Below are 23,879 nucleotides of genomic sequence, written 5' to 3'. Positions count from 1 at the left end.
CTGAGAACAACTCAAAACTATTATTCAGTCAAATGTTATCAACATTTCTTTTCTTGTTTTAGATGGTGATGGATGAGCATATTTTACCAAAAAATAATAATTATTTAGGGAAAAAAATAGTTGGATATTTGAATTTTTCTGATTGGTCAAGGAAAACGGCGATTACTACCATTTTTGACGTTGACACGGAAAATGAATGATGGTGAGGTGAGAGGAGACTTTCCTAACAACTACGTTTGACTCGGAAATGGGCGAGGAATCGGATCCGGGTTGTGCTGTAGAGGTGGTGGCTATATTGATTGGTCAAAAGAAGAGATGTTGTTGACTTTTAGTGCACTTTCACACATGTCAGCCGAACCTTAATTACCGACATAAATGAATCACGTGAGGCATGTTTAAAAGTTGACAGTATATGCCACAAGTTTTACACTTAAACACGAGCTGTGTCTTTTCTTTTTCTTTTTTGGCAGCAACATGCACGCGGACTCACATACACATTAGGCAAGGAAAAAAAAAAAAGCCGAGAAAAAATAGCAAAAGTATAGGTTGTTGCCAGATTGATAGCTTGATAGTGACATGGTAATTAGCTCCATGTATATCTGATACTTAATATAAGAGTTAGTTAACTAATTTGAATAGATTAAATAAACTAGTTAGGTTAGTTATTTGTAATAAATAGGTATTGTTTTTCTTAAAATATCTTTACTAATGAAGTGTATTGACTATAACTATCATTATTATAAAAACTATTTTAGAAAAAAAGGATAAATATGAGAGATAAAGTAGATTGAAGTTTTATATTTATAATCAAAATAAAAGTCAAAAGAACTCTTATATTAAAAATATAGGTAGTAGTATTTAATTTTATTTCTAAAAATTGAAAATAATTTTTCTTCTCATCATAGATGATTATACAATGATTTTGATACTTTGTTGACGGCAAGTCTAATCTATTGATTTTTGAAATATGTTGTCAGAAAAATCCTTTGTAAACAAACCCAAATATATGCAATTCAATTTAGACAGTTAACACTTAAAAATGAAAGAGAAAAAAATAAGGCTTAATTATAAAAATATTTTGAAATTACTCATATGCCCTTCTATGACAAAATAAGTTATGAAACTTGTTATTATCAAATCAACACTTGTTATTCTTAGTTCACAATTTATTAATTAACTAAAATAATAGAGAGAAAAGTTATGAAACTTGTCATTTCCCAGTTTAATATTTGTTGCTGTCAATTTAATACTTATCATTTGCTGTTCTATTAAAAGATATATGGGTAATTTCATAATATTTTTAAAATACCAGTTCAGGCCTTACTTCTTTCCCTGTCATTTTCAAGTGTTAAGTGTCTAAATTGGGATTTTATATATTCAAGATTCTTTATAGGAGATTTTCCTTATATTATTATAATGCTATTTATAAGTTATTTCCAATACATTTTAGTGAAACAAAAAAAAAATCTTAAATCTCATTAATTCTAGAGAAATTTTCTTTAAAAAAAAAAACACTTAAATAACCTCAATTCTTACTATGGTAATTAGATCACATGACTTAAAGAAGGATTTTAAAATGGAAAAATTAATCTTTTGATTCTCTAACTATTAATTCGGATATGACTCAGTCCCTTAAGTATGACACATCGCAACTCAGTTACTCAACTTTTAACTCAGTTATAACATAGTACTTAATCTTTTCTCATTTAATAAATCAATCCTTAACACAGCTGACTCCCCTTTGAGTCATCACCCAGTAATCCTATATGGCAAAAGATGCTGCTGACTAAGTTCCAAATAAGCTCCACGTTTCATCACTCATCCCCCACCCTCTCCCCCGAGGTACGCCGGAAACAGCCCAAGCCTCCCAAGGCCGAGCTCTGGAATTGCAACATAAGAAAATACGTTGCGAGTCTTATAATTTTTTTTAATGAATGTGTCCTTTTAATTTATCTCACGATATGTTTTTACCACCACTACTTGCAAATTCTATGTATGCCACCTCTTGCTTCACGGACTTCATCAACACATTAAAAATGGGATCCCAAAATTATCTGAGGATCCCTATGTTCTTGCACACTACAAAGATGTGAATCTAGGAATTGTCCAGCGGCCACCACTCTGTCACACATATACATATATACTGCCGAGTTGGAGCTTGAACTGTTGGAGCGACAAAGTTCTTCGGTGTGATGTTGTTTTCTGAGGAAGCAGGGGAGAGAGTGGGTGATGGAGTGATGAAACGTGGAGCTTACATGGAACCTCGTCAGCAGCATCTTTTGCCATATAGGATTACTGGATGATGACTCAAAAGGGAGTTAACTGTGTTAAGGATTAATTTATTAAATGAAAAAAGATTAAGTATTGAGTTATAACTGAGTTAAAAGTTGAGAGATTGAGTCGCGATGTGCTATTCTTAAGGGGCTGAGTCATAACTAAATTAATAGTTAGAGGACTAAAAGATTAATTTTTCCTTTTAAAATTTTATGAAATAACTCTAATGCCACTTTTATTAAAAACCTAAAGAGACACTATAAAAAAAATGTTTTTAGCGACGAAATTTAATAACAGAATTTTTTATTTAGCAACGGATTAGTGACGAAATTTGTTCTATCACTAATTCCTTTGTTGCTAATTGGATTAGGGACGAAAACTTACCGACAGAAATTTTTTGTTACTAATCCGTCGCTAATTATTGATAAAAATTTTTATCACAAATTAGCGACGGAATTGACCTGATTTTTGAAAAAAAAAACTTAAAATGCCACACATGGGCTCTTTATTAGTCACCGCGTCATTGCTGGTGATGACCATCGACCACCTCCCCGTGTCCCTGCCACCTTTGACGACAACCGCCACATGTTGCTGCCACCTCACCTCTGCTGTCACATGTTACCGCCCTCTCACATGTCACTTTGTGCCACCACATGTCACCGCCACATAATTCCCTCCTCAAAGTGATTTCTCTATGGCTCGACCCCAGAATCTCATATGCGCGCGCATGTGGTTTTACCAGTTGAGCTGCAATGGACTTGTTGACTTATGTATAATTATATATATAATATTCTTTTGCACAAATAATTATATATACATATATATTATTAAAAACTAAAAATAAACTATATGATAATTTTAATCATAATTATTTTAATTACAAAATAATTTTTAAATATTTGTTTTACTATTTATTTTATAATGTTTTATTTTTTGAAAAAATATTTTTAATATAATTTTAATTTCCAATGACGCAAATTTTGAATTTTAAATCATAAATAGTTTTTCCATAAATATTTTTTTAAATTTATTTTTTAATTAATATTGATAAGATATAAAAGTTAATTATATACGTATTGTATTACATTATATTATGTTATCTATATGTGTTTTATATATTTATATATTTGATGAAAACTATTTATAATTACTCAAAAAATCTTGTTATTCAAAAAATAGCTACTATAATAAAATCTAATAAATTATTCTATATAAAAAATTAAATGCTTTAAATAGATTATGATAAATAATATTCTCCTACTTGTATATGTATCCTATGTAATTTATTTTCTTAAAATTCTTTGTATATACCATTTGTTTTTGCATTAAAGACCAAAATCAATCTATATCATGGGTATTAATTATATTATGATTAAATTTTATTGTTTAATGATTAAAATTCAAAATTCACTTCAATATTAGTTTGTGTTCATATAAATTCATTTTTTGGTTTTTAATTTCTACAATATATTATATCTTTTAATATATTGGACATATGATAAAATTATTTCTTTCTTATATCAATTTGTATAAGAAAGTTATTAATAATCAACAAGAATTGATTTTAACGAAATATAAACAAGTTTTCTAAGAAATTGACTTCCTATTCTCAGTATATATCTAACAATGATATGAATGATGATACCTTCATTAACAACAATTCCACAAATATATCAATTTATTTTACAATTAAAAATATATTAAAATCATTATATTCTTAATTATGCTATTATATAAATTGTTGTAAGATTATAATCTAAAATAATGAAATTTAAAATTAGTGACAGAATAGAATTACCTACGGAATTAGTGACGAAAACTTCTGTGACAAACAATTTAGCAATGGAAAAAATTCCATCTCTAAATATTTACTAACGGATGTTCTGACGGATTAGCAATAGAATTTAGCAAAGGACAAAAATTCCGTCGCTAAATTTAGTGATAGAATTTTTGTCGATACCGTCAAAAATTAGTGATGAAATAATTTTTCGTCGCTAATTCTGTCAGTAATGAGCTGTTTTTTGTAGTGAGATGAGAATTTTCTATCATTCTCACATTGTGTAAGATCTCTAAATGAGGAAAACTTGACATTTTATATTACAAAGTCAAAAAATTGATGAAGCAATGATGAGTTAGTTTTTACCTTAAATATTTCTCCTTTAATTATGATAGTTTCATCCTAATAGAAAGTTGTTACTTTAGAATTCAGACATGTTAACTATAACATGAAACATGTTAATTTTAAGATTGCATTGTGATTAAGTTTTATTCAAAGACTTATTACAAGTGTATTATGAGAACAGAAAGTTGCTAATTTATCATTGAATCGTGTTTAACTGTGAAATAGAACATATTAATTTTTATGGTTGTATTGTGATTCATTTTTATTCAAAGACTTATTGCAAATATGTTATGAAGACAAAATATTGTGAATTTAGAAGTGAAACATATTAACTGTGAAACGGAATATGTTAATTTTTAAGGTTGTGTTGTGATTAAGTTTTATTCAAAGATTTATTGCAAATATGGTATGGATATAGAATGTTGTTAATTTGAAATTGAAATGTCTTAATTACAAAATGAAACATGTTAATTTAGATTTTTTTTGTTTTTAATGAAAGGGTAATAGAATCATTTCATAAAATTTTAAAATCCCTCTTTGAGTCATATGACTTGATTAGAAGTTTGATAGATTTCATGACCCAAATAAGAATTTGGGTTAGTTAAGTGTCTTTCTAAGAGATTTTTTTATCTTAATTCTATCTTAAAATTTATAACTTTCTAATTTTATCCATATAATACATACACTCAATCATAAGAGTACCAAGTCTAATGGATGAAAAATTTATACACTTATATAAAAAATTTATTGATGTGACTAATAAATAAGATAAAAATATATTATGTTTGTGTGTGTATGAGTTAGTTGAAGGATGTATTGTTCCAAATATAATATCTTACTTTTCTTAGTCATTTTTTCCCACATTACCTCTATAGTTAAATTCTTATATGATGTATATGTTATTTCCTCCTATCTTTTTTTTTTTGCCAGCTCCTCCATAATCTCATAGTGTGATGAATTAATAAATTAATTAAAATTGGTTAATGGGAGCAATGTGTAAGAAATATATTTGACGTCGCTATCTCCTCCGTCTTTGGCCACAATGGTGGCAGCAGCAATCCTAACGGAATTTACGATCGGATGGAGGTTTAGGGGTAATTACTCATAAGTAACAGTGGATGAAGAATTTAGAATTTTCGGCTTTTATTTGGTACTTTTTTTTTTTTTGCATGGAGGATTAAGATTTGTGCATGGAAACTGAAAGTATTTTTTATTTTTTATTTTATTTCTTTATTTAATAAAACTAGATTTTATATTTAGGACTGGAGGTAATACCATACACTACAAAAAAAAAAAACAGCTAATTAGCGACGGAATTTGTGACAAAAACAAATTCCGTCATTAATTTCTGACAAAATTTGCGACCAAAAAAACTGTCACTAATTTTTGACAGAATTGTGACAGAAATTCCGTCACTAATTTTTTTGACGGATTAGCAACGGAATTTTTCTGTTGCTAATATTAGCAACGGTATTTCTGTCCATCACTAACTTCCGTCACTAATTCGTCAGAAAATCCGTCAGTAAATATTTAGCGATCAAATTAGTGACAGAATTTTTTCGTAGAAATTTCCGTGCTAAAAATTGTTTATTACAGAAGTTTTTGTCATTAATTCCGTTGCTAATTCTATTCCGTCGCTAATCTGTCACTAATTTTAAATTTTGTTATTTTAAATTATAATCTTACAATTAAGAATATAATGATTTAAAAACATTTTTAATTATAAAATAAATTGATATACTTGTGGAGTTGGTATTAATGAAGATATCGTTATCATTCATGTTATCATTATCTATATACTGAAAATAAAAAGATAATTTCTTAGAAAACTTGTTTATATTTTATTAAAATAAATTTCTCTTGATTATTAATAATAATTAAAAAATATAATAAGAATATAATAATTTCTTATACACACTGATATAAGAAAGAAATAATTTTATCATATGTAAAATATATTGAAATATATAATATATGATAGAAATTCAAAACGATTTAACAAATTTATAGGAATACAAATTAATATTGAAATGAATTTTAAATTCCAATCATTAAATAATAAAATTTAATCACGATACAATTAATACCCATGATATAGATTGATTTTAGTCTTCAATACAAAAACAAATGGTATATACAAAGAATTTTAAGAAAATAAATTACATAAGATATATATATACAAGTAGGAAAATACTGTTTATCATAATCTATTCAAATCATTTAATTTTTTATATAGAATATTTTATTTGATGTTATTATAGTAGTTATTTTTTGAATAAAAAGATTTTTTGACTAATTGTAAATGATTTTCTTCAAATATATAAAACACATATAGATGATATAATATAATATAATATAATACATATATCATTAAATTGTACATCTTATCAATGTTAATTAAAAAATAAATTTAAAAAATATTTATAAAAAAATTACATATGATTTAAAATTCAAAATTAGTGTCGTTAGAAATTAAAATTATATTAAAAATATTTTTTAAAAAATAAAACATAATAAAACAAATATTTAAAAATTATTTTTTCATTAAAATAGTTATGATTAAAATTATCATATATATTTTTAGATTTTAATAATATATAATTGTTTGTGTAAAATAATATTATATATATTTAATTTTACATAATAAGTTAACAGATTTATTGCAGCTCAACTGGTAAAGCCGTACGCGTGTATAGAGAAGGTCCCTGGGTTCAAGCCATGGAGAAGTCATTTTGAGGAGGGAATTATATGGTGGCAACATGTGACAGGCAAAGGTGACATGTGATATAGCAGCAGAGGTGAGGTGGCAGTACACGTGACAGGCAAAGGTGACATGTGATGTAGCAGTAGAGGTGAGGTGGCAACACACGTGACAGGCAGAGGTGAGGTGGCAGTGACACGTGAAGGTGGTCTCCAGTGATAACGTGGCAATTGGTAGAGGTGCCACGTGGTATTTTATTTTATTTTTTAAAAAATTGAGTTAACAATGGATTAGCGACGGAAAATTTCCGATAGTAATTAGCGATGTAATTTTCCGTCACTAATCAATTAGCGACGGAACAAATTCTGTCGTTAATCCGTTTACATCGCTAATCTATCACTAATTCGTCACTAATTCCATCACTAAATAAAAAATTCTTTCACTAAAAGCATGTTTTTTTTGTAGTGATAACAGAAGTTATCTCTTCATTCTTTGTATAAGGAATATATTCTGCTTACGATAAAGTTTTAACATCTTACAAAATACAATGTGTATAAAAAGAATACACAAAATTCATCTCTCAGTCTATATCATCGCTTCAATACTATTTCTTTTAATGTCCTTATTAGTTTCCTTTGCATCTCTTTCATATAAGCTTTCTCTGAATACACTAGCTCTGCTTCTTAATATAAGAATTAGATAACTAATTTCAAGATATTAAGAAAATTAGTTAAATAATTAGTTATTTTGTTACAAATGTGTGTTGGCCCGGCCAAAAAATTCTCTTTAATTATGTGCATTAGAACTACTCCTTAGTGACAACCTCTTACAATCAATAGGGATATTTTGAAAAAAAAAACGAAAGATAAAGTAGATTGGGGTCTTATAATAATTAAAACCAAATTTAACCTTTTAACTAGCTTTTATATTAAAAACCCAGAGATAGTATTAGATAATAATGCAAACAAAAATCGGTCTAATAAGTAAATGATTCACTCATAATTTATAATTGGTTGTGTGTTCAAATTGATTACTAATGTAAAGATTTTGTTTGTGAGCAATTTATCAGTGCTTTAGCCTAAATACATGCTCTAACCCTAACGGACACTTGAGATCTAACTCAACTCATCTAAGTAAATGCGTTGCAATCAAATTTAATTTGTAAACTGTTCGTAACATCAATCTCCTTGTTATTATTTTAACCTTCAAATAAAAAATTTGTCACATCTTGCGTGTTAATTATTAGTTTAAAAGTAATTAAGGGCAATGCCTTAAGTAGAACAAGTAAATTCACGTCAAACATTAAATCTAGGTTAAAGTATACACTTAGTCCTTTAATTTCGTATCAAGTTTCAATTTAGTCCCTTAACTTTAAAAAACATACATTTAGTCCTTTAACTCTAAAATTATTAGGTTTTAATGATGATTTTCTGTAACAATCATGGATGTTTTGAAAATTAAACTTAATATGTTAGCATTCGAAAATATTTTATCAATTTTTAAGATCTTAATGTTATCATTTTTTAAAAATTTTTTTAGGGTTAAAGGACTAAAAGTATGTTTTTTAAAGTTAAGGGAATAAATCAAAATCTTGTACAAAATTAAAAGGCCAAATGCATGCTTTAGTCTTAAATCTATTGATTTTGTTCTCTATAGTATATTTGTCAAATTTTTTTAATCATTATTACTAGCTATTACTACCACTTCTTATAAAAGAAGAAAAGGCTGAAAGTATTCGACTAAATATAATCAAACAAATGCAACGGATTCATTTTTGGATTCTCTGCATTTGAAACTACCGTTAAAAAATAACTTTGTAATAATATTTGTACCATCCAGATTGGGGTAGGATAATGTATATTCTGATTTTGTTACTTCCTTTTTTTTTTTTCCGTGTTATAATTTTTTTTTGCTATGCATACATATCCTTTTATTAAAATCAATTATATTTAAAGTATTATTGATATTAAATATAGATACCTCTCTTAATAAAAATTTAAATTTTAGTTTTACAAGTGACTAACTTTTGTGTTGATTTGTTTGAAAACTTGATTTGGTTTGGGCTTTGAGTCCCAATCTGCTTATTGGGCCATAATTGCTTTCTTATTCAGGCCCATATATTACAGACACAATAAAAAAATTAGTAAATTTGTTGATGCTTCAAATATACTTTTCTGATGCTTAATATAAGATCTAATTAAAGAATTGATATTGATTTATATATAAGACCTATTTCACATCATCATCAATTTTTTTTTAAATTAACTTTATTGATATTCCCTTAACAATAATTAAATAGGAGAAGGGGGAAGAAAATTAAAAAAGATGCTTGAGGTGTTTTTAAAAATCATATCATATTAACTAATTTAAATAATATTATTAATTGATTTAAATTAGTTAATTAGGTTTTACATTAGAGATCGAATTTTCCAACCTTCCAATATATATATATATATATATATATATGGATCTACCAAGAAACAATACATATGGAAAATACTTAGGTAAGTGTATGTACACAGACGAAATAAATCTTAAAATTATTCTTATTATTTTCTTAATTTCACGTCAGCAGTAAAAAAAAGCTTGATTTGAAATTAAAATTTTGATAAAAGTAAAGTATAATAATAAATATGAAGACGGCCCCGCTTTTTTTTTTTTTTTTTAATTTTAAAATTTACTTGATCAATTCAAGTTATAGAACTAAACAGCCATAACCTACTTTAAAATCAAAGAAGAATAAAAATTAGTTCGATAAAAGCATTAATTTTTGTTGTGAAAAAAAAAACATTAATAGAGTATATTGTGATTCTGAATGATTGAGTTTCGTATATAATGATTGAAACGAATCAATGTTAATTGTTGCTTGATACCCTCTTTGCCAACCTTATTGGGATCAATTGCTTGCAGCTAGAGAACACGACAACATAATAATAATAATAATAATAATAATAATAATAATAATAATAATAATAATAATAATAATAATAATAATAAAAGAATTCTCAATAATAAAAAAGGATCAAGGAATATATATATATGTGTGTGTGTGTGTGTGTGTGTACTACGGATAATATTTGGTTTCTGTTTCTCACTTCTTAAAAAAACATTTCATTATTTATTTACTCTAAAGAAACTAATTAAATCCAAACCATGCTATTCATCTGTTCACACTACTTTGCACATTTATTCATGGTTTCTTTTTTATTGGAACCAAAAGTCCACAAATATTAAAATGTGAGAGGAAACTTTTTAGTTTTTATGTCGTAACTGCAAGAGTGACCTTTGCATGCATATTTAAAATAGAGTAAAATATTTTTTCCTTTAATATTAATAATTATTTGTAATAGATTGATATTGTTTTTTTTTCAAAATATCTCTAATAATCATGTGCATTAGAACTAATAATTGGCAAAAAAATTTTAAGATATGTAATTACCATAGAAACTATTTTGAGAGAAAAATAGATAAATATTGGATACAAAGTGGATTGAGGTCTGGAGATAGTATATGACAAAATCTGATGTTTGATTATCTAATATCAAAATTTAAAATTAAGCATTAATTCAATGTGCAAATATACAAAAAAAATTTATACTCACAAAGCCAATGATTATATATATTGCACGTATAAATACTGTATAATAACTTTTGTATAAATAATTATACACAATGAAAAGGATTTTCGTTAATGCAAAAAGGATCTGAATATATAATTTGAAGCTGGTGAGTGAAACAAGCATTGAGAGGAAAGTGTGGGCAATGTGAAGGAGTGTCGTGCTAGCGAAAGCAACGTAAGCTTTCAGTTAATCCAACTTATTTTAGTGTCATATATTCCACGTCACCTCCATGCCCACTCATCACCGTCCGACGTCCGTTTCATGATGAAGCGGACGGCGGGGATTTCAGGATGACACCGAAAGAGCGCTTTTCTGTGGGTCCCACCTGCCCCTGCATGAAACATCACTCCCGGGTTTTCCCGGTCTTTAAATTCTCACCACTTCCTCACTTTCCCTTCCACTGCTCTTCATCTGTGCTCCGCCATTAATTCTCTCTTCTCAGCTTCAGCAATAATTGGTTAGTACATTTTTCTTTGTGGTTGTTTCTTTCTTCTCATCTTCTTTTTCTCTTATGATCATGAATTCCCAAGGCGAAATATGTTACATGCATCTTTTACTTTAACTTGGACTCTTCATACTGTTTTTTGTTTTTAATTTAAAAGTACACATGATAACTACATGAGATTACAAGCAGAATCGAACCCGCAGTCTCGGATAGCTTTATGGCATTAAACTAGTAAGATCAAACCTGAAACTTCACATTTATATATCCAGTTTTATGCCACTAGGCAGGTCCAGATTTATGCGGTCAGGTAGGTATCAACGACCTGAGATTACAAGTGAGAATGAACCTACAATTTCTTATTCACGTAGCAACTTTAGAAGAGAGATGAAACTCACTTCACGATGGACATTTATTTTGCATATACAAAGATTTCAACTTTATTTTTTATTTTGATTTGTTACTCTGCGATTTGAAGAAAAAGAATATTGTTGTACAGCTTTGGTTGTGATATATGTTTCTGAAGGTGGTGATGATGATGATTGACAGGACAGGGGAATGGAGATGGGAAGAAGCAATAGAAATGCGCATGTTGTGATGCTGTGTTTGTTTGCATGGCTTTGCGTGGGGCTGTGCGCTTCTGATTATAATGGGCTTCCAAGGATTGGGCTGAAGAAGATGAAAGTGGGCCGGGCTTTCCTCAGAAAGTACGGTCTTAGTGATATTGATGAAGCAGAAGGTGAAATTGTGGGACTCAAGAATTTCTTAGACGCTCAGTATTATGGTGATATCGCCATTGGTACCCCTCCTCAGAAGTTCGCTGTTCTTTTTGATACCGGCAGCTCCAATACCTGGGTCCCATCCGATAAATGTTTTACCTCTGTGAGTCTCTCTACCCCCCCCCCCCCAAAAAAAAAAATAAACACACACACACACATTCACACACGCAAACATACTTGGATCCTCAATCAATGACGAGAGCTCGTTGAGTAAAGGTAAAGAAACAAAGATTAATTTTTTGATGTGAAATGTCATATATGTCCTAGATAAAAATTGATAATGAAAAGAAGTAGTGTTCTTGCTGAGCAATGATGATTAGAGGATGTAATAATCATTATGCATCTTGATTTTCATTTTCATGCAACGGAAAAGGATTTCTCTGATAGGTGGGGCCTACGAATGTGGCTATTTGTATCTTAATTGTGCGTTGGATCAAACCATATGAATTGCCTGATTCTAGCACTTTGAATTTGTGTGCAGCTTTCATGCTACGTCCATGCCAAGTACAGGTCTAGCCAATCAACAACGTACAGGCCAAATGGTTTGTCTCCAAATCCTGCAATTCCCTGACTTCCCCGACTCCATCTCTTCGCCCTTTTTTAAGAATTTGTGGGTTTATTTGTATTGTGTATATATAGACGGAGTAATGTTTAGGTAATTGATCATAACTCCATTTTTGACTTGAAAAATCAAGTTTATTTAGAATGGAAAGTGAATGTTCATAGGAATCATACTGCTAATAAATTGTGAACAATAGAGTTGTGACTGATACAGTTTTATCTCCAATCATCTATAATTCGAGACTCATGCATTACACAAAGCTCCGGACACAGAGCTGTGAATAGTGCGGCTTCGTATAGTTTCTATTAATTTGTGAGGCCAGTTTGAAGTGGGAGCTGACTTTATCTGTAAATGCATGCTACAAACAAAAATTAGCACATTTGTTTAAATATATATATATATTGAAAATAATGGAATAAGTGAAAACGTAACACATCAGATGCAAACATTGATGGTGCTGATTTAATTCTGAGTTTTTTTGTATTCTAACATAGCAGTGTTTGGGCCACCGGACATTTTGAAAGTACAGAAGGGCTTGTCGGGAATTTTCCTCTTCCCATTTGACGCAAGAATTTTCCTTTCTCCATTGTAGGGACTCCTGCTGCAATTCGATATGGTAGTGGAGCCATTACTGGTTTCTTCAGTTATGACAATGTCCAAGTTGGTGGCTTAGTGGTAAAGAACCAGGTAATGGCTTTATCAGTGCCTTCTCTCTTATGTTTTCTCTGTTTTGATATGATTTTTCATTATACGTTAATTACTACGCTGATGAAGTCGACCTTTTGCTGCCAATCAGGATTTCATTGAAGCAACTAAGGAGCCTGGCTCTGCATTTGTGGCAGCCAAGTTTGATGGTTTGGTAGGACTTGGTTTCCAAGAGATATCTGTTGGAAATTCTGTTCCTCTGTGGTATGTTTTAACATTTAAATTTTGATTCATTAGATTTATTTTTACTGAAGCCAAAATTGACACTCAGTTCAGCCTCATTCATGAAAAGGCTTACTTACTAAACACTTGTCTGTTTCAGGTACAATATGATCAATCAAGGTCTGATTAAGGAACAAGTATTTTCATTCTGGCTCAATCGAAACACATCAGATGAGAGAGGGGGTGAGATTGTTTTTGGTGGTGTTGATGCTGCTCACTTCCACGGCAAGCACACTTATGTCCCTGTGACACGAAAAGGCTATTGGCAGGTTATTCATTAGCTTTTTCTTTTCTTTTTTCCGTTATTATCTTCTTGGCATTTGCCTGTATAATTTTTCCTTGTTCCTTTTGCTGATTGCAATTTTCTGTCCTGTTAACAGTTTGACATGGGTGATGTGCTTGTTGCTGGTAAACCAATGGGTATGTGTAGGAAATGAATCAGTAGAAATATATATATATCTATATATTTGCTTACGACTTAGTAGTGTTTCTATACATGGCATTTAATGTTGTAATTGATTGATGGTTCTGACTTTGTATATATTGTGAATCAGGATCATGTCCCGATGGCTGTGCAGCAATTGCAGATTCAGGGACTTCTTTAATCACAGGTCCCTCGGTATGATCAAACTACTTATATAGTTGTTCCTTTTCATCACTTCATTTCAGAATTTAGTTTTCCATATGAAGTGTGGATGTTTCAGAAAAAAGTCATCCGAGGTCTTGCAATTGTCTGAAGCTCAAATGTCTTAAATGCACTTCCAAGGGAAATGCTTTGACAAATGCTTGTGAGCAGCTGGTTTCTGTTATCATTTATCACAAATGGTTTTGTTCTCATAGGATGCAATTAATGCGATCAATGAAGCCATTGGGGCTTATGGAGATGGAGTTGCTAGCCAAGAATGCAAGACTGTTGTTAATCACCATGGATCAACAATCCTGGACTTGCTTTTAGCTAAAGTATTCAGATTCCAGTTCATTCCTTCACAGCCTGGTTTCGCTTATCAGAACTTTAAATAAATTTTGTTAATCTATTAAAAAGAAGGATCTTATCATTTTGCAGAGGATGAATCTTGATATGGATTTTATGTTTACTCATGTAGGCACAACCAGAGAAGATATGTTCCCAAATTGGATTGTGCGCGTTTGATGGGACTCGTGGAGTTAGGTAAAGCTCAAAACTCAAAAGATAGTACCCTTTAGGGAAGTTGCATCATTTTATTTTTAATATGATTGATATTATATTGAAGAGTCTATATATTGTTTTCAGCATGGATATTGAGAGTGTGGTGGATAAGAATGAAAGAAAATCTGCTGGTCATGTTACTTGTTCTACCTGTGAGATGGCTGTTGCTTGGATGCAAAACCAGCTGAGGCACGATCAGACACAGGATCAGATACTAAGCAATCTCAATAAGGTCAATTCTACTTAAGTAGTAAACATCCGGCGATTTATTTGTTGATAAAACACAACGGTTCTAGTGGGATAAGGCCTGTTGTTATTGTTATTGGTGATAATGTGTATGATCATGAGATTATGTCTAGTTTTCTTTTAAAGTTTTGTGCTGTTAATTTCTTGAGGAAAAGTGAATGAAGTTGAGTTTGGACTGAGTTTTATACCTTGTGGTGATATTGCAGGCCTGTGTTAAACTGGGACAAGCACTTGTTGACTGTGGAAAGATCCCTTCAATGCCTACTGTTTCCTTCACTATTGGCGGAAAAACTTTTGACCTTTCTCCCAATGATGTAATATTCCCTGAATGTTGTCTCTTTCACATGTATAAACAGAACAGATATTTAAAACTAAAACTTTTACTATCAAATCGCATTCATCACTACAAGATGGAAGCCCCTCATCATCCTTGTTTTTCCCGATGAGAAAATGAATCATCAGTAAATAAAACAGAGAATGAGGCAAAGCTTCTAGTCTCATTGTCTTCAGTTTCTTTCCTTACCAAAATTTCTCTGTTGTACTAACAAATCCCTATTGTTTGTATTCAGTACATTCTCAAGGATGAAGAAGGTGCTCAAGTTCAATGCATCAGTGGTTTCACTGCTTTGGACGTGCCTCCTCCTCGTGGCCCTATCTGGTACATACCCCATGACTGTGCCCTATCTACATTCTGTTAATTTTGTCTTCAAACTACCACAAAAAATTAACTCTCTTGAAAACACATGAACACGATGCTGATACTAAGAATTTGATCAGATTCTGACATGATGATTGATCTCTGCATAATGCAGGATTCTTGGGGATGTTTTCATGGGTCCCTATCACACAGTGTTTGATTATGGTAACTTGAGGGTGGGATTTGCCAGAGCTGCATGAAGAATATATAAATATATATATATATATATATATAATATGTTCATGAGGTGTCTTGTGAACTGCTAATGTTTCAGTTGATATTGGTTTATGTGTGTATCTAAGCCATGTATGTGTGATTAATATCCATTGGATACAAGAAACATCATTAAATTAAGGGGTAATAAAAAAATACAACTATTTTGAGTTGGGATTACTTGAAAGGCGTCTAACTATATTTTTTTGTTGATGAAGTTAATGGCGATGCTTGAAATCTGAGCAACTTTGGAATATTCCCTTCTCTAAGAGAAGATTCTGAGAAATAAATTACTGCTTCTTTAAATAACATTGCATCGTCCATCGTTAATGGCTTAAAATAGGACAAACGCTCCATATTATGGTTGTAACTAAAGAACACATTGTTCCCAATATTCTACAAGAACAAGATCTGGCTGAAAATAGGACAAAACACTCCATGTGAATTTAAACTGAGTTTGATCCCATACACGTTTGACTGTGTCCATCTTTCTTTCAAAATCAGGTTGGCAAGCCAATATTTATTTCTTTGTGAAAAAATGATTGTTTTGTGCTATAAATATGACAAAATTAACACTAATTTAATATAAAATACTAAATTCATCTGAACCACTCTTTTGAGGTTAATTTAATGTTTAATTGAAGGAGCAAAGACAAAACAATTCACTAAATATAATGGTACTTCTTCCTGTTCCTAGCACCTCCCATTGCCTTGTTAAAACTGTCAAAACTAAAAAAAAGGTGATTAAGTCATTAAACTTGTTTGAAAATAAGTATTTTTAATTTACTCATGCAAAACCTTGAATTACATCTTAAGAGGTGAAAAAGAAAACTATATCAAACTTTAAATAGGAGCAATATTAAAATATGTAATTGATACCTCTTTTTTGTTGTTGGACATTTAATACCTCTTTTGATGGCTTATGATAATGGTCATTCAATTCTTCTAAAACGTATCTTATGATAATACCGAGTGTTTGGATCTACTAGTAAAAGGATTGTTTCCTCTTAACCAGAGGTCTCAAGTTTGAGTCCTGAAAATGCATCCATGTAGGTGGTAAAGCCTAACCACTCAAAAATATTCTTCTCGACTCAAGTCCGAATTAGTTTGTGTTCACAGAGTTTTTCAAATGGCTTGAGACACCAGATACTCTAAGGCAAAAAAAAAAAAAAAAGGAAAAAAGAAAGTGCCTTGTGATAGTTACTAGAATAGTAATACCTTCGGTTCTAATTACAAGATCTTGTTTATAGATTACAAATAAGGTTTTATAATCAAAACTAGGGGTAGTATAATATTGAGAAGTGTGGAGTTACAGTATCATTGAAATCCTACATAAACATTTAGAATCTTTTGATATCATCCAAACAATAGCCGGGGTGCAAAGTTGTCCCGAATATAGTTGGAAAGGAGCTGAAATGTTGAAGAATAGTTCCTAACCTTGCTGGATAAGTCATCAAAAGGCAAAGCAAGCAAGGTCCTGTTTCTGGAGAATCAAATGACCAGTGATGATAATATATAAAATTATATTTCACTTTTCAAAGCCATTTTCATTTTTTTTCCAAAAAAAATAAAAATAAAGCAGTAGATTATGCTTTTGCTTTTGCATGTTACAACACGCTCCCTTAGTTGTTGTCGTTATTTGAATTGAAAGAGGCTAAATGAAGGATATGAGATTGAACCCAGGGGACGTGCGTGTTTTTCTTTCTTTAGTACTGATTGATGAATAATGCGTGTTTTGTTGCATAGTCATCGGAAAAAGGACAAAGAAATTCATACGGCACTTTGCGTTTATGGACGACACGTGATGGCATTTTCTTTGGATTCCATTTTCAACCTCCAAATCCTCCCGCTCAAGTCAAGTTCAGTGCTGATTAATATCCAAATATTCATGTTTAAATCCATAAGCATAATTAATAAGATATTACTCGTCTGATCCTAAATATAAGAATTTACAGTACAAAATATGTCTTACATTTAGAATCGGAAGAATATTTATTTAAGGCTAATATCATCATTTGTTTTTATAGTTTGATCTAATTTTGTGTTTTAGTTCTTATAATTTTAAATCGCCGGTTTTGATTTCTATGACATCATAATTTTTTTAATCAAGAATTTAATGAATGATCTCTATGTTTTTAACAAATTTTGGTTCTAATCCTTATACTTAAAATCAAACTAGGTTTTTTTTTTTTTTATGAAATTACAAGGACCAGAATCAACCATATGAAACTATAAAGACTAAAAATTGAATAAAATTACAAGAACTAACAATAATATTAACACACTTGTTTACTATTGCTTCTATTAAATGCTGAAGATTGTGACATCTTCATATAATTAATGATTATATGTGATTGAAAAATTTGACTTAATAAATATGCTTAATGTAAGTATTTTTTTAATAAAATAGAGTTAATTAATACAAAAGAGATTTTTTTTTGGTTTTTTGTTTTTGGGGGGGGGTGTTTACAGGGTAATTAATGTGAAAGAGGTTAATTAGCTGTATTTGCTTCTTCCGACTCCGCTCCAACTGTCCCCAGTTTCTTTACACTGATCATCACAAGCCCACACGCTTTCGCTTTTTCCAAAGTGCTCCTCCTCTTCTATAAAGTATTTTTATCATGTTTTGCATAGGCAAAGAATAATTTTAAATTATATTAACTCTTTTTTAAAATATTATCTTTGATTTTTAATATAAATATTAATCTAATTTTTAATTTATTCTAAAATATAAGACTCTAATTTATTTTGTCTTTTATATTTATTTATTTATTTCAAAGTAGTTTTTGTAGTAATTGTATATGTTAAATGTTTTATTAATAGTAGTTCTACCTAATAAACATGATTAACAATAATATTTTAGGAAAGACAGCACCTATTTATTACAAATAACTAATTTAACTTTTTTAATCTACTCAAATTAATCAACTGACTTTTATATTGAAGATAATATAACAACTTTTTAATCTTATCCAAATTTAATATATACGTTTTTTCTTTAAAAAAAGGTATTTATACTGTAATAAATGCAATACAAAATAATATATTCATCTTAAAAATTTAATCAGCTGAATTCTGAAAAGGACTAAAAAGAATAGTCCCTACAAAGTAAGACGGATTTCACAATCTGCTTATTGCTACTGATTCCGCATAGGCCTACAAATACTCTGTTCTAGTTTATAAATTTTGGAGAATGATTTCTTTCTATTTATAAGACAAATTATAAAATTTTAAGGAGAATTTAACACTTTTTCTTCCTCATACAATATCCCATTACAATGTGAATCATCCATTGAAATCTGGTAATTCCTGAACAGTAAATTTTATTTATTAGTGTGAAAACGAAAACAAATGATTTTTTCTTTTTAAAAAAGAGAAGAGCCCATAGAACTATCCAAGTTTCAGCGTGCTATGAGCCGTTGAAAATTGACAAACAATTGACTTAGAAGTGGATGCCTTTATTGTTAAGGAGCTACAAAAGCAGTGAATAGGATATATGGACACATCATTGAACTAACCTCGTAGTCACAAAACTAGACATGTTTTTGTTTTTGTGGACTACGTACATTGCATTTTAATTAATAATGATCCATCTTGAACGTGCAGAAATAATTAGGCAGTCAAAAGTCAAACATGCACGAAGTTTAATTACAATCACTTTTTGCCTAATTCCATCCCTCATTTATCGATATATCTAGTGAATTGAATCCTCCCTCTTTTTAACTCTTGTCAATATGCTATCATCTGCATTGCTTTCCTTCTCCTAACAACAACAGCATTCTCTTATTGCAGCCACCAGAATTGCGTACAAGTACACGATCATTCTTTCAAGTCAAACAACTCTGAGCATATATATACATATATATATATATTAAAATACATTTTTGCTAATGCAAGTCAACTAACACCCTGTCACATTCGCTTCAAATAATCTAACTTATGCATCCTATGCCACATTATTGTGTGGTATTTCTTTTTAGGATACGAAAATGTAGAAGGTGGCTGATAAGTTTGTTTTGATTTTAAACGTAAGATCTTAATCTTATTAGTCTCTCTTGTAATTTTTCTAAACTATTCTGATTATATATACAATTAATTGGGGTGATTTCTAATGTAAATAATTGAAAGAAAATGTATCTTAGAAAAATCAATAACTCAACCTAATTTTTTTCCAAGATATGAATATCTAATTTCTACTTTCAAGATAAGAAGGAGTAAGGATTTTGATTTCTTGCAATAATGCTTTTTAGGCTTAGTGTTCAAATGTGCCATATTAGTGTTCAAATATAAGATCTACTCATGTAATTTGGATAGACTAAAACCAGTTAAATTAGTTAGTCGTCAATATATAGGTTGGCTTTTCTAAAATATCATCTTGAATTATTGATATTAAAACTATTTATTAAGCAAACTCTCTTAACATGTGCAATCAATATGAACAATTTGGTTCGATGAAAAAGGTATGAATAGTTTGGGAAAAATAGTAACTATTATGGGACAAAATGGATTGATGTTTTACATTTAAAACCAAACTCAATCCCTCAACTAATTCTTATATTAAAAACTAGATGCAATATTTTTTTATTTAAAGAGGTAGACACTAATAACTTGAAATTACAAACGAGCTCGAGCTTGTAATCTCTTCGACTCTTCCTTGCAGAAGAACTTTCATGCCATTAGCATTAGGTTATAAGGAGCGAGTACTACTTGCAAACTATTATTGAGCACCCACTATCAAAGCTATTATTATTTACACGAGTATTCTCGGCTCCTTCACAAATCCATATCCTGCACAGTAAAAAAATTATACTTCCTGTAGTTTTAAATATAAGATCTATCTTGTAGTGTAAATTACACTATAAAATAAGTTTTATATTTAGGATTGGAGGAGTAGTTGATGGGGGACAATGAATCCTCTTTGATATATATACAAAGCTGTATGATTTTTAATATAGGAGTTAAATAACTAATTTGATAAAATAAAAAAATTAGTCAAGTTAATTAATTGTAACAGACGTGTGTAAAAGTAAACCATCCTCATTCATGTGCATTGAAACCATCCTTTGATAAGAATCCTTACAATCAATAGGGATATATAAGGGGGAAAAAGCGATAAATTTGAAAAATAAAATGAATTGAAACATTACATTAGAAATTAAACTTAACTTTCTAATTAGCTCTTATACTAAAGATGTAGAATGCGCCATTAAATCATTAAATCTTGTGGTGCATTGCATATAGTTGTGCACTTTATCACTCCACGAACCAGCCCCTGCGCCCCAGTTACCAATCCACGCATCCGCACATGCCTCCATGTGCACCATCTCCTGTATATTCATAAACGACTCCAGTTTTAAAACCCAAAAGTCAACTTTAAAAAATGAGCACAGCATTTAAACAACATTGATAAATTAAATTTCATATTTTTTAAACGAGTCAAATAATAAACTTTTAGTTTTTTTTTAGGATACTTTACATTAACTTAATTAGGCGCGTCTTAAACTTCGAAAACAATAATAATAATAATATCATCATTTTAATTTGCTGAACAAGTAGGTTCGTTCTTCGTCTACGTACGTGCCTTGTGAATGTATTAATTTCCCCAACTTCGTTAAGCAATGTACATTGCCGGCCAATTAACTAAAAAAGGTTGCTAGCCCCACATACTTCTTTTTGAAACGTGGATCACTCCCAGCACAGTTGTGTGAGAAGATGTGAACACAACCTAAAACTAAAGACTCCTAGATTCTTAAATCTCACAACTTTGTACTGCCCACATCGCTTTGCTTCAACCCAACCACACCAAACCAAACTTTTATTTAAACCTTTCCACATATATATATGGGTAACGCAGAAGTGTGGTTCCTAACAGAAAAAGCCTAAACCTTCATATTTTATAGAGCTCCGAACTCCAAGCTATATAGAGCCTCTTCTATGGACTGGTCTAGGGGTCCAACCGTTGGCCAGGGTGCCACCGCCACTGTCTCGATTGCCCATGATTGCCGGTCCGGTCACTTGTTAGCGGTTAAGTCGGCTAAGCTCCACCGCTCGGAGTTGCTTCAAAGGGAACAGAAAATTCTGTCCACATTGAAATCTCCTTACATAGTAGCATACCAAGGTTATGATGTTACGTTAGAGAGTAGTGTACTATGGTACAATCTGATCATGGAGTATGCACCTTATGGAACGCTCGCCGACACGGCTCGCCGGCGAGAGGGACTAGAAGAGGCGGTGGTTCGAACCTATGCGCGCCAAATCTTGCTAGGGCTGGGTCATCTTCATTCTAATGGCATGGTGCATTGTGATGTTAAAGGTAAGAATGTTTTGCTGACGGAGGAAGGGGCTAAAATTGCAGACTTTGGTTGTGCTCGGGGTGTCGGAGGCAGGGAGTCACGACGGAATGGTTGCTGGGACACCAGTGTTCATGGCGCCGGAGGTGGCGCGTGGGGAGCAACAGGGGTTCGCCGCCGACGTGTGGTCTCTGGGATGTACTGTGCTGGAGATGATCACCGGGAAAGCTCCCTGGCAGGACGTATCCGACCCAGTAAGTGCGGTTTATCGAATCGGGTTCTCAGGCCAAGTGCCGGAGATTCCCGGGTTCATGTCGGAGCAAGGGAGGGACTTTGTGAGCAAGTGTCTGAAGAGAGACCCAAATGAACGATGGTCCGTGGGCGAGCTCCTCAGACATGATTTTGTGGAAGAATCAATTTCGTCCATGAAAGAATTTGGAACCTCGAAGTCGGATACTCCAACTGGCGTAATGGATGGATCCATCTGGGACTCGTGGGAGCCCACCCAAGATCCGACCCGTGCTCGCTCCTGCAATTCTGGCAGGGACAGGATTCGCAGGCTGTGCACAGAAGCTACGACGTCGTTTGACGGCATCGAGCCCAACTGGGGATGGGAAGAACAGGATTGGCTCACGGTGAGAAATAATAGCAATGAGACAAAACAGAATTACAATGTTAACCTTGGAAATGATACCAGCCTGGTGCATTGTTATGAACCCAAAACGGTAATCACCACTGGGTTGTTTCTGTGTAATACTAATGAGAATTGTAAGGCTTGCTGTTACAGCAGAAAATGCAATGGTTGTAACAAAGGATTATCATTGTTAGGTTATTATGAGTGTTCATGTGTAAGAATCATTGTTTGTGAGAGGAAAATTGAATCTGAAAATAAGGAAATAATTTTTCATGATTTGCTTGGAGAGAGGCATTATGGGCTATAATGGTTTCACATGTGGCCAACATAAATGATAATAGGTGAGTAGCTCAAATTTTGAGGCAATATTTGTATACATCATGATGATGATGATGATTATTTAGGAAAGCTAGGCTCTCTTGAGCAGCTGTGACTTTCTATTTGGTTCATGAGAAACTAGATCACAATTGATTTAACCCCAAATATAAATATCTTAAGATGAGATATTAAAGTTTGCTAGCATAAACAAGAAAGATACAAACATTAACAAAATGTGTTCTAGTTTCAACCTATGAATCCCAAATGTTCAATTGAACGGATTTACATTATTGTTAACCTTGTGTTGTTTGGAAACTCTATTCTTCAAATATTTTTCATAAAAAAGGATCTAGGAGAGGGGAAGTTAAATGATTTTTCGGTTAATTAAATATATATACATGTATAGTTTAAATAACATATTTTGTGCTAGGCTAAGTAAGTTTTTCTTTTTTTTTTTTGCGATAAAAATTTTAAAAAAGGGGTTGGGCTCACCTATGATCCAAGGACAGAACACTTAACACTTGATTTACTGGGACCTATCCCTATAGGCACAGGAACATGACAAGCAAGCCTTTTTTTTTTCTGGCCCAATAGGTAGGATTCTTCTAGCTTTACTATGCTATAGAGATGCCTCTCCTAATGCCGTGACTGGAGCCACCACAAAGTGGCACTTCTCAGGATCAAATCCCCTCTTTTTGGTGAGAGAGTCCGATTCCTTCACCAGCTGAATCCATGGACAAAGATAGTGAATTATTATTTGAGTGTGTTTTATCACCTCACTTTTCTATTTTTTTTTTAAAACCCACCTCCATTTATTTTGTGAAAGTAGATAATCTGGCCCAGCCCATTGAGTACCTCTCGTCCTCTA

At 31.3% G+C, this 23,879-nt stretch overlaps 1 protein-coding gene and 1 pseudogene across 3 annotated transcripts; both read left to right on the top strand.

Annotated features, from left to right (window-relative positions):
* The first annotated feature begins 11,113 nt into the window (after nucleotides 1–11,113).
* On the top strand, nucleotides 11,114–15,857 carry LOC114721374 (aspartic proteinase A1-like). 3 transcript variants are annotated; one of them, XM_028907200.1, is made up of 14 exons: nucleotides 11,114–11,174; nucleotides 11,709–12,041; nucleotides 12,420–12,480; nucleotides 13,093–13,160; nucleotides 13,297–13,409; nucleotides 13,528–13,696; nucleotides 13,808–13,847; nucleotides 13,982–14,046; nucleotides 14,268–14,387; nucleotides 14,531–14,595; nucleotides 14,698–14,845; nucleotides 15,066–15,173; nucleotides 15,429–15,517; nucleotides 15,672–15,857. In XM_028907200.1, exons 2-14 carry the CDS (start codon nucleotides 11,718–11,720, stop codon nucleotides 15,754–15,756), a joined length of 1,455 nt encoding a protein of 484 aa, XP_028763033.1. In that variant the 5' UTR covers nucleotides 11,114–11,174; nucleotides 11,709–11,717; the 3' UTR covers nucleotides 15,757–15,857. The 3 variants fall into 3 exon arrangements, with proteins under 3 accessions (XP_028763033.1, XP_028763032.1, XP_028763031.1); XM_028907199.1 differs by having other exon boundaries at nucleotides 13,093–13,187; nucleotides 15,441–15,517; XM_028907198.1 differs by having other exon boundaries at nucleotides 13,093–13,187.
* Nucleotides 15,858–21,634: 5,777 nt separating this feature from the next.
* LOC114721362 (mitogen-activated protein kinase kinase kinase 18-like) lies at nucleotides 21,635–23,000 on the top strand (annotated as a pseudogene).
* The last annotated feature ends 879 nt before the right edge of the window (nucleotides 23,001–23,879 follow it).

This window comes from Neltuma alba, unplaced genomic scaffold (genome assembly GCF_004799145.2).
Source record: "Neltuma alba isolate B1F8T4 unplaced genomic scaffold, ASM479914v2 tig00012032_pilon, whole genome shotgun sequence".
Lineage (NCBI taxonomy): Eukaryota > Viridiplantae > Streptophyta > Magnoliopsida > Fabales > Fabaceae > Neltuma > Neltuma alba.
The sequence above is the reverse complement of the archived record's forward strand: the minus strand, read 5'-3'. Positions and strand labels throughout refer to the sequence as shown.

Coding starts and splice junctions, on each gene's coding strand:
- LOC114721374 (XM_028907198.1), top strand. CDS start 11,718: ATGGAGATGGGAAGAAGCAATAGAAATGCGCATGTTGTGATGCTGTGT. Junction 14,047..14,267: donor CTTTAATCACAGGTCCCTCG/GTATGATCAAAC, acceptor TTGTTCTCATAG/GATGCAATTAATGCGATCAA. Junction 15,174..15,428: donor TTGACCTTTCTCCCAATGAT/GTAATATTCCCT, acceptor GTTTGTATTCAG/TACATTCTCAAGGATGAAGA.